General features: G+C 37.0%; 1 protein-coding gene across 1 annotated transcript; it reads right to left on the reverse strand.

Moving 5' to 3' along the window:
- Window positions 1-7,430: 7,430 nt before the first annotated feature.
- LOC141399108 (pickpocket protein 28-like) lies at window positions 7,431-13,234 on the reverse strand. Its single transcript, XM_073977207.1, has 2 exons — window positions 12,664-13,234; window positions 7,431-8,860 (listed from the first exon to the last, which is right to left on the reverse strand). The coding sequence occupies exons 1-2, from the start codon at window positions 13,007-13,009 to the stop codon at window positions 7,509-7,511; spliced, it is 1,698 nt and encodes a 565-aa protein (XP_073833308.1). The 5' UTR covers window positions 13,010-13,234; the 3' UTR covers window positions 7,431-7,508.
- Between the last annotated feature and the right edge of the window lie 1,903 nt (window positions 13,235-15,137).

The raw sequence follows: 15,137 nt of genomic DNA on the forward strand, positions 1-15,137 counted from the left end.
CGGAAAGAAAGGGTGCTTCTAAAGACCATTTCGGAAAGAAAGGATGCTTCTAAAGACCATTTCGGAATTAAAGGTTGCTTCTATAGACCATTTCGGAAAGAAAGGATGCTTCTAAAGACCATTTCGGAATGAAAGGTTGCTTCTATAGACCATTTCGGAATGAAAGGGTGCTTTTATAAACCATTTCGGAAAGAAAGGGTGCTTTTATAAACCATTTCGGAAAGAAAGGGTACTTCTAAAGACCATTTCGGAAAGAATGGGTGCTTCTAAAGACCATTTCGGAAAGAAAGGGTGCTTTTATAAACCATTTCGGAAAGAAAGGGTACTTCTAAAGACCATTTCGCAAAGAAAGGGTGCTTCTAAAGACCATTTCGGAAAGAAAGGGTGCTTCTAAAGACCATTTCGGAATGAAAGGTTGCTTCTATAGACCATTTCGGAAAGAAAGGGTGCTTTTATAAACCATTTCGGAAAGAAAGGGTACTTCTAAAGACCATTTCGGAAAGAAAGGGTGCTTTTATAAACCATTTCGGAAAGAAAGGGTGCTTCTAAAGACCATTTCGGAAAGAAAGGATGCTTCTAAAGACCATTTCGGAATGAAAGGTTGCTTCTAAAGACCATTTCGGAAAGAAAGGATGCTTCTAAAGACCATTTCGGAATGAAAGGTTGCTTCTATAGACCATTTCGGAATGAAAGGGTGCTTTTATAAACCATTTCGGAAAGAAAGGGTGCTTTTATAAACCATTTCGGAAAGAAAGGGTACTTCTAAAGACCATTTCGGAAAGAATGGGTGCTTCTAAAGACCATTTCGGAAAGAAAGGGTGCTTTTATAAACCATTTCGGAAAGAAAGGGTACTTCTAAAGACCATTTCGGAAAGAAAGGGTGCTTCTAAAGACCATTTCGGAAAGAAAGGGTGCTTTTATAAACCATTTCGGAAAGAAAGGGTACTTCTAAAGACCATTTCGGAAAGAAAGGGTGCTTCTAAAGACCATTTCGGAAAGAAAGGATGCTTCTAAAGACCATTTCGGAATTAAAGGTTGCTTCTATAGACCATTTCGGAAAGAAAGGATGCTTCTAAAGACCATTTCGGAATGAAAGGTTGCTTCTATAGACCATTTCGGAATGAAAGGGTGCTTTTATAAACCATTTCGGAAAGAAAGGGTGCTTTTATAAACCATTTCGGAAAGAAAGGGTACTTCTAAAGACCATTTCGGAAAGAATGGGTGCTTCTAAAGACCATTTCGGAAAGAAAGGGTGCTTTTATAAACCATTTCGGAAAGAAAGGGTACTTCTAAAGACCATTTCGGAAAGAATGGGTGCTTCTAAAGACCATTTCGGAAAGAAAGGGTGCTTTTATAAACCATTTCAAAAAGAAAGGGTACTTCTAAAGACCATTTCGGAAAGAAAGGGTGCTTCTATAGTCCATTTCGGAAAGAAAGGGTGCTTTTATAAACCATTTCGGAAAGAAAGGTTACTTCTAAAGACCATTTCGGAAAGAAAGGGTGCTTTTATAAACCATTTCGGAAAGAAAGGGTGCTTCTAAAGACCATTTCGGAAAGAAAGGATGCTTCTAAAGACCATTTCGGAATGAAAGGTTGCTTCTAAAGACCATTTCGGAAAGAAAGGATGCTTCTAAAGACCATTTCGGAATGAAAGGTTGCTTCTATAGACCATTTCGGAATGAAAGGGTGCTTTTATAAACCATTTCGGAAAGAAAGGCTGCTTTTATAAACCATTTCGGAAAGAAAGGGTACTTCTAAAGACCATTTCGGAAAGAAAGGGTACTTCTAAAGACCATTTCGGAAAGAAAGGGTGCTTTTATAAACCATTTCGGAAAGAAAGGGTACTTCTAAAGACCATTTCGGAAAGAAAGGGTACTTCTAAAGACCATTTCGGAAAGAATGGGTGCTTTTATAAACCATTTCGGAAAGAAAGGGTGCTTTTATAAACCATTTCGGAAAGAAAGGGTGCTTTTATAAACCATTTCGGAAAGAAAGGGTGCTTTTATATACCATTTCGGAAAGAAAGGGTGCTTTTATAAACCATTTCGGAAAGAAAGGGTGCTTTTATATACCATTTCGGAAAGAAAGGGTGCTTTTATAAACCATTTCGGAAAGAAAGGGTGCTTTTATAAACCATTTCGGAAAGAAAGGGTGCTTTTATAAACCATTTCGGAAAGAAAGGGTGCTTTATAAACCATTTCGGAAAGAAAGGGTGCTTTTACAAACCATTTCTGAAAGAAAGGGTGCTTTTATATAGACCAGAAAGGGTGCTTTTATAAACCATTTCGGAAAGAAAGGGTGCTTTTATAAACCATTTCGGAAAGAAAGGGTGCTTTTATAAACCATTTCGGAAAGAAAGGGTGCTTTTATAAACCATTTCGGAAAGAAAGGGTGCTTTTATAAACCATTTCGGAAAGAAAGGGTGCTTTTATAAACCATTTCGGAAAGAAAGGGTGCTTTTATAAACCATTTCGGAAAGAAAGGGTGCTTTTATAAACCATTTCGGAAAGAAAGGGTGCTTTTATAAACCATTTCGGAAAGAAAGGGTGCTTTTATAAACCATTTCGGAAAGAAAGGGTGCTTTTATAAACCATTTCGGAAAGAAAGGGTGCTTTTATAAACCATTTCGGAAAGAAAGGGTGCTTCTAAAGACCATTTCGGAAAGAAAGGATGCTTCTAAAGACCATTTCGGAATGAAAGGTTGCTTCTATAGACCATTTCGGAATGAAAGGTTGCTTCTATAGACCATTTCGGAAAGAAAGGGTGCTTTTAAAAACCATTTCGGAAAGAAAGGGCACTTCTAAAGACCATTTCGAAAAGAAAGGGTACTTCTAAAGACCATTTCGGAAAGAAAGGGTGCTTCTAAAGACCATTTCGGAAAGAAAGGGTGCTTTTATAAACCATTTCGGAAAGAAAGGGTGCTTTTATAAATCATTTCGGAAAGAAAGGGTGCTTTTATAAACCATTTCGGAAAGAAAGGGTGCTTTTATAAACCATTTCGGAAAGAAAGGGTGCTTTTATAAATCATTTCGGAAAGAAAGGGTGCTTTTATAAACCATTTCGGAAAGAAAGGGTGCTTTTATAAACCATTTCGGAAAGAAAGGGTGCTTTTATAAATCATTTCGGAAAGAAAGGGTGCTTTTATAAACCATTTCGGAAAGAAAGGGTGCTTTTATAAACCATTTCGGAAAGAAAGGGTGCTTTTATAAATCATTTCGGAAAGAAAGGGTGCTTTTATAAACCATTTCGGAAAGAAAGGGTGCTTTTATAAACCATTTCGGAAAGAAAGAGTGCTTTTATAAACCATTTCGGAAAGAAAGGGTGCTTTTATAAACCATTTCGGAAAGAAAGGGTGCTTTTATAAACCATTTCGGAAAGAAAGGGTGCTTTTATAAACCATTTCGGAAAGAAAGGGTGCTTTTATAAACCATTTCGGAAAGAAAGGGTGCTTTTATAAACCATTTCGGAAAGAAAGGGTGCTTTTATAAACCATTTCGGAAAGAAAGGGTGCTTTTATAAACCATTTCGGAAAGAAAGGGTGCTTTTATAAACCATTTCGGAAAGAAAGGGTGCTTTTATAAACCATTTCGGAAAGAAAGGGTACTTCTAAAGACCATTTCGGAAAGAAAGGGTGCTTCTACAGACCATTTCGGAAAGAAAGGATGCTTCTAAAGACCATTTCGGAATTAAAGGTTGCTTCTATAGACCATTTCGGAAAGAAAGGATGCTTCTAAAGACCATTTCGGAATGAAAGGTTGCTTCTATAGACCATTTCGGAATGAAAGGGTGCTTTTATAAACCATTTCGGAAAGAAAGGGTGCTTCTAATGACCATTTCGGAAAGAATGGGTGCTTCTAAAGACCATTTCGGAATGAAAGGGTGCTTTTATAAACCATTTCGGAAAGAAAGGGTGCTTTTATAAACCATTTCGGAAAGAAAGGGTGCTTTTATAAACCATTTCGGAAAGAAAGGGTGCTTTTATAAACCATTTCGGAAAGAAAGGGTGCTTTTATAAACCATTTCGGAAAGAAAGGGTGCTTTTATAAACCATTTCGGAAAGAAAGAGTGCTTTTATAAACCATTTCGGAAAGAAAGGGTGCTTTTATAAACCATTTCGGAAAGAAAGGGTGCTTTTATAAACCATTTCGGAAAGAAAGGGTGCTTTTATAAACCATTTCGGAAAGAAAGGGTGCTTTTATAAACCATTTCGGAAAGAAAGGGTGCTTTTATAAACCATTTCGGAAAGAAAGGGTACTTCTAAAGACCATTTCGGAAAGAAAGGGTGCTTCTACAGACCATTTCGGAAAGAAAGGATGCTTCTAAAGACCATTTCGGAATTAAAGGTTGCTTCTATAGACCATTTCGGAAAGAAAGGATGCTTCTAAAGACCATTTCGGAATGAAAGGTTGCTTCTATAGACCATTTCGGAATGAAAGGGTGCTTTTATAAACCATTTCGGAAAGAAAGGGTGCTTCTAATGACCATTTCGGAAAGAATGGGTGCTTCTAAAGACCATTTCGGAATGAAAGGGTGCTTTTATAAACCATTTCGGAAAGAAAGGGTGCTTTTATAAACCATTTCGGAAAGAAAGGGTGCTTTTATAAACCATTTCGGAAAGAAAGGGTGCTTTTATAAATCATTTCGGAAAGAAAGGGTGCTTTTATAAACCATTTCGGAAAGAAAGGGTGCTTTTATAAACCATTTCGGAAAGAAAGAGTGCTTTTATAAACCATTTCGGAAAGAAAGGGTGCTTTTATAAACCATTTCGGAAAGAAAGGGTGCTTTTATAAACCATTTCGGAAAGAAAGGGTGCTTTTATAAACCATTTCGGAAAGAAAGGGTGCTTTTATAAACCATTTCGGAAAGAAAGGGTGCTTTTATAAACCATTTCGGAAAGAAAGGGTGCTTTTATAAACCATTTCGGAAAGAAAGGGTGCTTTTATAAACCATTTCGGAAAGAAAGGGTGCTTTTATAAACCATTTCGGAAAGAAAGGGTACTTCTAAAGACCATTTCGGAAAGAAAGGGTGCTTCTACAGACCATTTCGGAAAGAAAGGATGCTTCTAAAGACCATTTCGGAATTAAAGGTTGCTTCTATAGACCATTTCGGAAAGAAAGGATGCTTCTAAAGACCATTTCGGAATGAAAGGTTGCTTCTATAGACCATTTCGGAATGAAAGGGTGCTTTTATAAACCATTTCGGAAAGAAAGGGTGCTTTTATAAACCATTTCGGAAAGAAAGGGTGCTTTTATAAACCATTTCGGAAAGAAAGGGTGCTTTTATAAACCATTTCGGAAAGAAAGGGTGCTTTTATAAACCATTTCGGAAAGAAAGGGTGCTTTTATAAACCATTTCGGAAAGAAAGGGTGCTTTTATAAACCATTTCGGAAAGAAAGGGTGCTTTTATAAACCATTTCGGAAAGAAAGGGTGCTTTTATAAACCATTTCGGAAAGAAAGGGTGCTTTTATAAACCATTTCGGAAAGAAAGGGTGCTTTTATAAACCATTTCGGAAAGAAAGGGTGCTTTTATAAACCATTTCGGAAAGAAAGGGTGCTTTTATAAACCATTTCGGAAAGAAAGGGTGCTTTTATAAACCATTTCGGAAAGAAAGGGTGCTTTTATAAACCATTTCGGAAAGAAAGGGTGCTTTTATAAACCATTTCGGAAAGAAAGGGTGCTTTTATAAACCATTTCGGAAAGAAACGGTGCTTCTGAAAGAAAGGGTGCTTCGGAAAGAAAGGCTACTTTTATAGACCATTTCGGAAAGAAAGGGTGCTGCTATAGACCATTTCGGAAAGAAAGGGTGCTGCTATAGACCATTTCGTAAAGAAAGGGTGCTGCTATAGACCATTTCGTAAAGAAAGGGTGCTTTTATAAACCATTTCGGAAAGAAAGGGTGCTTTTATAAACCATTTCGGAAAGAAAGGGTGCTTTTATAAACCATTTCGGAAAGAAAGGGTGCTTTTATAAACCATTTCGGAAAGAAACGGTGCTTTTATAAACCATTTCGGTAAGAAAGGGTGCTTTTATAAACCATTTCGGAAAGAAAGGGTGCTTTTATAAACCATTTCGGAAAGAAACGGTGCTTTTATAAACCATTTCGGTAAGAAAGGGTGCTTTTATAAACCATTTCGGAAAGAAAGGGTGCTTTTATGAACCATTTCAATAGAATAAGACCTTTATACCATAGAACACCTGTAGGAGGTCTTCTATCCATAGAAGAAGAAGTATAGAAGGTCTTCTATCCAAGAACAATATTAGGAGGTCTTCAATCCATGGAAAAAGAACTTTACAATGTATTCTATCCATAGAAGAAGACCCTTAGAAGGCTTTTTTTCCATAGAACACCTTTAGGAAATCTTCTATCGAGAAGGTTTTCTATCCATAGGACACCTTTAGAAGTTTTTCTAACAATAGAAGACATTTTGGAAATCAATTCATATAAACCTTTAGGAGGTCTTGAATCTTAGAATACCCTTAATGAAGTCTTCTATCCTTTGAATACCTTTGGGAGCTCTTCTATCCTTTGAACACCTTTGAGAGCTCTTCTGTCTTTAGAAGGCTTTTACGGATATATCTATCCATAGAAGAATTTTAGGGGATCGTCTATCCATAGAAGACCTATTGCACGTCTTTTATACATAGAATGCCAGAACGGGTGCATATATCTAAAGAAGGCCGATCCCTAGGATAAGTTCAAGAGATCTTTTTTAAAGGAATGCCTCTAGAATTCTTTTGTGGGGTCTTCAATTCATAGAAGACCATTTGTTTGAGGAAGACATAGATAGCCTTAGGTGAAGAGGTCCTTTACAAGGGATCCAAGTCCACCCCATGAAGACCAATAGGATAAACATTTTTAAAGGACCGACCTTAAGATTTTTTCTGTTTTTTTTTCCTCAAACACTAACCCTTTGGTGGTCTTCATAATGAAGGAGTCTTTAAGAAGGCTTCTGAGGCGGTCTTATGTATAAAGGAACCCTCTAGAAGGTTTCATAGGTTGTCTTCTGTAAAAGGAGCTCTTAAGAAGACTTCTTTGGTGGTCGTTTGTATGAAGCAGCCCTTTAGAAGGCTTCTTAGGTGGTCTTCTGTATGAAGAACCCCCTTAGAAGGCTGCTTAGATGACCTTCTGTATGAAGGAGCCCCTTGGAAGGCTTCTTAGATGGTATTCTGTATAAAGGAGACTTTTAGAAGGCTGCTCTGGTAGTCTTCCATATGAAGGAGCCCTGGAAAGGTTTTTTAGGTGGTCTTCTACATGAAGAAGCCCCTTAGTGGGCTAAAAAATCCTACGGTGACCAACAAAAATTGCTGGTTGGCACGACAACTAACGAAAGGAGTGACTGATATTGTTCCAACGGCTGCACCTCGTAATATTTCTTTCTCCCTCTCTCTCTCTCTCAATCTCTCTCATTTATTAACTTAAGAACACATTTTGCAGAAAATAATTTATTTATTTATTTATTTAAACATTAATTATTAATTGCAACTTAATTTTCTTCATTCCTTTTTTATTCTTTCTTCACTTTCCAATTGGCCCAAAAACGCATGGTAAAATGGAATAGCACCTCGGCAATACTTAAAAGAGAAAATCCAATAAATAAACCACCAATACCACCACAATTTGAGAGTAAATCATAAAAAGTAAATAGCTTCGAACGTTTGGTGGCTATGAATTGATTATTTTTAAAATATATCGACAATTGGGCCGATTCCACGGCAGGTAGCGTACCGTTACCTGTATATACAAGAGATTTCAATATCCAACGTCTTATTTCTAGAACGCCTTTTGAGATTTGCATATCGTACTCCAGGCTGGTACATGAAGGTAAACATCGGCACTGGGACTCATCGGGTTTTGAACCCTTGGCACCTCCTTTTTGGGCATAATGGGCATTGAATTTGTTCATCAGCATATCCTCCTCGGCTGATTTATAACAATCTAGCTGAGCTAAAGTACACACCGGCATATCTGGGGTACGTGGCATAGCGAAACGCACACAATTACATTTTTTGAGCGTATAATTGGTGAGACATTCCAATTCACAGTTATCGGTATTGTAGATTTTAAAAAATTTCAAAGGTCTCTCGTCATTGAAATAACATTGACGCTTTTCCGGACTAAAGACGGCAATATCTCGGGAAGTTTGCATAAGTTTAGGTTTTACAGCAATCGCCACTTCCTTGGCCATATCTATGCGCACAAATCTCTTGGCTATCGAAGGCACGGCATCGGGGGCATGCAGCACAAGTTTGAAACCCTGCGTTGGGCCACGACATGTATAGTCGTTATTTTCCCGACGGTCATAAAATGACGAAACCAAGCCAGAACGACTGCCGCAACTTGTAACCCGTGCTGGATAGGTATTTAGTGGACTGTCGGGGGCATAGCCATGCTCCATAGACCAAGATAGTGTACGATTTATTACTTCTGTTGATGAATCTGTTGCTGGTGTGTCGGTCATCATTTGATATTGCACGGTATTTTCACGATATAAATCGGTGTTGTTCAATGCATTAAAGGTATAACATAAACCCTCTTCCGTATAGCTAGTGGTGTATACTTGTGTAGCATTCAGTAGATGTGAGGACCACCATTGACCGATGTCATACTTTTCTATTTCTACGGCCATTTCTTTCAATATTGCCATATAATCGATTGATGGAATTTCCAGCTGGCGTATGTCCAAATCAAATTCACCAGAAACATTGTCCGGATCACTCAAGTACTCCAGTTCACAAACCTGCGCCAGAGTTAGGAACTCTTTAAGTTTTTTGTCGGTGGTGGTGTCGTTGGCGGTAGAGTTTCCAGAAAACACCCCCATCTTATTGAGTTCCAAAAAAAGTTCATTGAAACTGGGACCTGAAATAGTACAGAAAACGGGATTAGAGGGAGTGAAAATTTAACAATTACACAAGAGGAGTCTTTGGCGAAAAAGAAACAGTAAGTGCACTTTACTCATAATTTATGCTATGACAGGAAGCACGGACTTGCCTTCGTTAAAGGTATAACGCTTTAAACAGGAGCACAAGAAGCACATTTTAGAAGACTTCTTCTTAGAAGGCTTTCTAGATGGCCTTTTGTATGAATGAGCCCTTAAGAAGACTTCCTAGGGTGTCTTCTGTATAAGGAAGTTATTTAGGAGGCTTCTTAGGTGGTCTTCTATATGAAAGAGCCTCTAAGAGGGCTCCTTAGGTGGCTTCTTAGGTGGTCTTCTGTATAAAGGATCCCTTTAGGAAGCTTCTTAGGTCGTCTTCATTATGAAGGAGCTCTTTAAAAGACTTCTTAGGTGGTCTTATGTATGAAGGAACCATTTACGAAGCTTCTTAGGTGATCTTCTGTAAGATTGAGCCCTTTTGTATGGCTTCTTAGGCGATCTTCTGTATTTAGGAGCACTTTGGAAGGTTTCTTAGGTGATCTTCTGTAAGATTGAGCCCTTTTGTATGGCTTCTTAGGCGATCTTCTGTATGTAGGAACACTTTGGAAGGTTTCTTAGGTGGTCTTCTGATTAAAGGAGCCCTTTAGAATGCTTCCTAGGTGGTCCTCTGTATGAAGGAGCCCTTTAGAATGCTTCCTGGTGGTCTTCTGCATGAAGGAGCCCTTTAGAATGCTTCCTAGGTGGTCCTCTGTATGAAGGAGCCCTTTAGAAGCTTGTAGGCTCCAAAATTTATTCATCATGTGTTTTCATATCAATGGTCTTCACCACGGGGCTCGCGAGCCCTTACTGTGTGAACCCACACAATCTCATTTGTGGTGAGTTTCAACATAAATCTCACCACAGATTTTCTTGTATGTTTTCTAACAAGAAAGCAATGAATTAACGCCATAGATGAACAAAATGAGCAAAGGGGGTATTAAAAGTTGCTTTCGGAAACTCAGGCATATTACCATCGTAGCGTGGACAATCTGCTGCAAAAATTTTCCGAACGATCCGAAAAATGTTACGGAAGGTTTTCTGTGAATGGAAGATACCTTCAAGGTCTTCTTAAGGTTTTCTTTCAATAGAAGACCTTCTAAGGATATCTTAAAGACGAAAGGCCTCGTAAAGGTCTTTTTTATACAGAAATACTTCTTTAGATAAAAGATCTTCTAAAGGCCGGACAGATTGGCCCACATTGACTCCTAAAGGTCTTTTGTACACAGAAGATCTCCAAAAGGCCTTATTTAAAGCTTTTCTTTCGATAGAAGATCTCTTCAAGGTCTTGTTTATACTCCTAAGGGTTTTTTTTAAGATTAATGGCCTCCTAAAGTTCTTTTTTAGATAGAAGATCTATTCAAGGTGTTATGCGGATGAAGATTTCTTTAAGGCCTTATTTAAATAGAAGACCTGCTAAACTTCTTCTTTATACAGAAGACCTCCACAAGGTCTTTTTTAGATAGAAGATCTCCACAAGGTCTTCTAAAAGGTCTTTATGGCTTTCTTAAAGACTTCCTAAAAGTCTTCTTTAGAAAGAAAACATCCCCAAGGTCTTCTTAAAATCCTCCTTAATCAAACATACTTCTTTACAAAGAAGACCTCCTCAGGGTCTACCAAAAGACATCCTAAAGGCTTTCTTTGGAAAGAAGATCTCTTCAATGTCTTTTAAAAGACCTCTTTAAGGTCTTCCAAAGCACCTTATCATGGTCTTCTAAAAGACTTGTTCATGGTCTTCTAAAATAGCCACCTCAAGGTCTTCTAAAAGTCGTCCTAAATACATTGTGTGGATAGAAGATACCTTCAAGATATTTTTAGATACAAGATCTCATAAAGGTCAGCTAGACAGACGAACAGGACTAAATTAACTTCAAATTGTCTTAAATGGGTTTCTTCCAAACATATAGAAGACCTCCTAAAGGTCTTTTAAAAGACCTCATAATGGCCTTCTTTTATAAGCTTCTTAATGATCTTTTCGGGATTGAATATCTCCTTAAGATCTTCTTTAGATAGAAGACCTCTTAAAGGTCAGCCAGACAGACGGATGGATAGGGTTGACTACAAATTGTCTGAAACGGATTTCGTCCAATCTAAAAGATCTCCTAAAGGTCCCCTAAGGGTATTCTAAAAGACCTTCTATAGATAGGTCTCCTAAGATACCTTCGAAAGGTTTTCTTTAAATAGAAGATATCAAGGTCTTCTTTAGATAGAAGAACTCCTAAAGTTCAGCAAAAAATCCTCCTAAATTTGTAAATTGTTTGAAATGGATTTCGTCCCAACACACTTGAGGCCCAAAGCTATTATTTTTTCTTCATACAGAAGACCACCTAAGAAGCCATCTAAAGTGTTTTTTCTTACAGAAGACCACCTAAGAAGCCTCCAAAAGGGCTCATTCATACAGGAGACCACCTAAGAAAACATCTAAAGTATCCCTTCATACAGAAGGCCACATAAAAAGCATTCTAAAGGAATCCTTCATACAGAAGACCTTCTAGGAAGCCTTCTAAAGGGCTTCTTCATACAGAATACCACATAAGAAACCTTATAAATGCTCCTTCATACAGAAGACCACCTAAGAAGCCTCCAAAAGGGCTCATTCATCCACCTAAGAAAACTTCTAAAGTATCCCTTCATACAGAAGGCCACATAAAAAGCATTCTAAAGGACTCCTTCAGACAGAAGTCCTCCTAGGAAGCCCTCTAAAGGGCTCCTTCATACAGAATACCACCTAAGAAACCTTATAAATGCTCCTTCATACAGAAGACCACCTAAGAAGACTCCAAAAGGGCTCATTCATCCACCTAAGAAAACTTCTAAAGTATCCCTTCATACAGAAGGCCACATAAAAAGCATTCTAAAGGACTCCTTCATACAGAAGACCTCCTAGGAAGCCTTCTAAAGGGCTCCTTCATACAGAATACCACCTAAGAAACCTTATAAATGCTCCTTCATACAGGAGACCACCTAAGAAGCCTCCAAAAGGGCTCATTCATACAGAAGACCACCTAAGAAAACTTCTAAAGTATCCCTTCATACAGAAGGCCTGATAAAAAGCATTCTAAAGGACTCCTTCATACAGAAGTCCTCCCATGAATCCTTCCAAAGGGCTCCTTCATACGGAATACCACCTAAGAAACCTTTTAAATGCTCCTTCATACAGAAGACCACCTAAGAAGCCTCCAGAAGGGCTCATTCATCCAGAAGACCGCCTAAAGGCCTAGGTTCATAAGCTGCCTCGCCTACTTACCTTGCTATGTCAAAAATGAAGCGGGAAAGCAAGGCAATTATTTCAAACTTCGAAATTTGCTACCATAAAATAATTCTTTTCATCCTAAACGTGTAATAAAAATGACCTACGACAGTTCTGAATACTTTATATTTGAATCTTGAAGCAATTTGTTTCTATTTTAGAGGATTTTCAAAATGTAATTAAGTTTTTTTTTTGTTTTTGTAAATTTGTTAGTTGTTGTAATTCATGCATATACCTTATATAAATATGCCTTGCATCTACCTTGTTTCTTGTGCCAGCTTGCAACTTTTTGTATTTTCTAGCAACATGTTGCAAAAAAAAAAACAGAGTTGTATACGAAGATTTACGCCGGATTTATTTTTGAATGGGAAATCTGGTAGATTATCGCCAGATTTAGCAAGGCTAAATCCGGCTAATGAGATCATATCTAAATGGCCTATTAGTCAATTTTTTAAATCCAGTTAGGTATATGTAAACAGGCTATTACTTAATATTCCTTACCTTTCCTCAAGGGCCTCTTGGTTTCCGGACAAATGGTAACAGCTGGAAATGGTATTTTCGATATATCCACAGATTTTTCGGAAAAACTAACAATCACCGGTCTTTCCCGCCATTTGCCGAATGTCTGCGAAACAGATGTTGCACAATAAAACACCGACAACAATATAACACATAACCAAAATATATTCTCTCTCAAAGGACGTTGTTGACTAAAATAGGGGACACCGTGCAATGCCGTATTCCCCGAATATTCCAAAAAAGATTCTTTAAATGCTTTGCGTAAAGTCTTCCGTTGCTTGGATGGAGGATTTGCTGCTGTTGATTCAAGATCTTCATTAACGGTCATTGTGACAGTTCTGTTGTGCCAGTTATTTCCTGGAGAGTAGAGTATTGTGGTTGTGCCTAATTATTATTTTATAATTATTTTATGTTCTCTGCACAATATTATTAAAGTTTTTATGTTTAACTAAATAGTCATTAAACAAATTCCATTTATTTATTCCATTGTTTTATTATTTCGACCCGTTTCAACTTGACACAACTTGTGCAGAGTACTGACTGAAAAACAAACAAAATTCACGAAGAAGGCGACTCAAACAATGCAATACGCGAATATGCACGGTATATGGGGTCCCCATCACCCATTCATATGTCACCACACACACACACACATCAAGGGAGAAGTGAAGCGGAGAGAAATGATTCCCCCCCAAAAGAGACCACAAGTTGGAGTCCCCAACGACAAACAAATAGCAGACAATTAAATTGAGAGACAAAAATACACACGTATTAGAGAGAATGGTAGAATTAGAGCAATGGTGGGCAAATTGCGAGAGACTCATGTATTTTTTACACTTTTGTGTGTGAGGCAGAGCATTTCTGCCCAACAGTGAATTAGAGAATATTTCTACTATTTGGCCAAAAAATAAAAAATAATTTTAACGTACATTTGTTTGAATAGAATACGAAATAAACCAATTTGATACAGTTAAGTATAGAAAAATAGCACACATTCTCTTTATAGAAGATTTTAGACTTTCTACAGGTGATATTTAGGTTGTCTTCTATCTATAGAAGAAGTAAGGTAAAGCATGGTTTAATTAAAAAGGTTAGCTAAAGCTATCTGTCAGTTTAAATTTTTTCTTTCGAGTGTTCCTAAAACTTCAAAATTATATACACAATTTGTGTATGTGTGTGTGCTGTTTGAAAAATATGTCAAACAATTTTAAAAGCAATAGAATTCAATGATTTGTCCCGGTCCACACTAGAGTGAATTTCAATAAAAAAATTTCATGAAATTAGGTGTTCTTAGGTCGAATTCCCCACTACAGCAATTTCATGATTTTACTCTACTATGGAACTCGATCTAGAGACGCATAGTTTCATGTCAAAATTTCAGTAAAATTACTCTAGTGTGGCCCGGAACTTTTTAAAATTGTTTTTAGAACATTTGTATGGAAGAAATTCTTCAGCTTTGCATTGAAACGATCATTTCGTCATATCCACAGCACGATTATGTGGAGAAAATTTCACACTTCATTCATTTTTCGCGTTTTCTATAAAATGCTCAAAAAATGTATTGTAAACAAACCCACTTGTTGCTTTTATGTTTAGTAATTTTGACGTTTTAGGAATTCAGGAAAAACCAGGTTTCTATAATTTGTTTTCATCAAGATCTACCTCTTTACTTATACCATGAGGTAAAGTAAATACTACAACAAATACAACTCAACAACAACCACATCGAAATTTGTTTTTGTTTGTAACGTTAGTGTCAACGGTATATGTAAACAAAATAAGGAAATGTCTATAAATGTACATTTGATTGAATACATATTTTGAAAAACATGAATGAAACTTCGTTACATTTTCAATTTGAATCATTCCATATAATCCCAGCCATGGTTTAATAAGAAAGGTTAGCCAAAGCTTTATGTCAATTTAATTTTTTTCATTCGAGTATGCCTAAAACTTCAAAACAATATAAACAAACTGTGTATGTGTGTGGTGTTTGAATAATATGCCAAACAATTTTAAAAACAATCGAATTCAATGCTTTTTAAAATTGTTTTTAGACCATTTGTATGGAAGAAATTGTTGAGATTTGCATTGAAACCATCAGTTTATCATATTCACAACTCGATTATGTGGATAATGTTTGGTTTACATTCGGCGTCTTTTCGTGATTTCGAAGGCGTTTCGTGATTTCGCGCGGAATCAAGCAAAAATTATCATGATTTCGCATACAAAAATGAAATCATCTCATTTCGTGATTTCAGCGAAATCAACATCGAAATCGCAGTACACATGATATACAACCCTGTTATTGCCTGAAAAAGTACAAAAAGTTGCAACACTTTTCACGTTTCACAATAAACAAGGTAGATGGTCAATTGATGCAACAAAAAATTTTAGTATCAAAATTTGTAAACAATGTGAAAAAAATATTAAATTACTTTGTCACAATGCTATTT

Source organism: Musca autumnalis, unplaced genomic scaffold, assembly GCF_047663935.1.
Source record: "Musca autumnalis isolate F117 unplaced genomic scaffold, ASM4766393v1 scaffold_1, whole genome shotgun sequence".
Lineage (NCBI taxonomy): Eukaryota > Metazoa > Arthropoda > Insecta > Diptera > Muscidae > Musca > Musca autumnalis.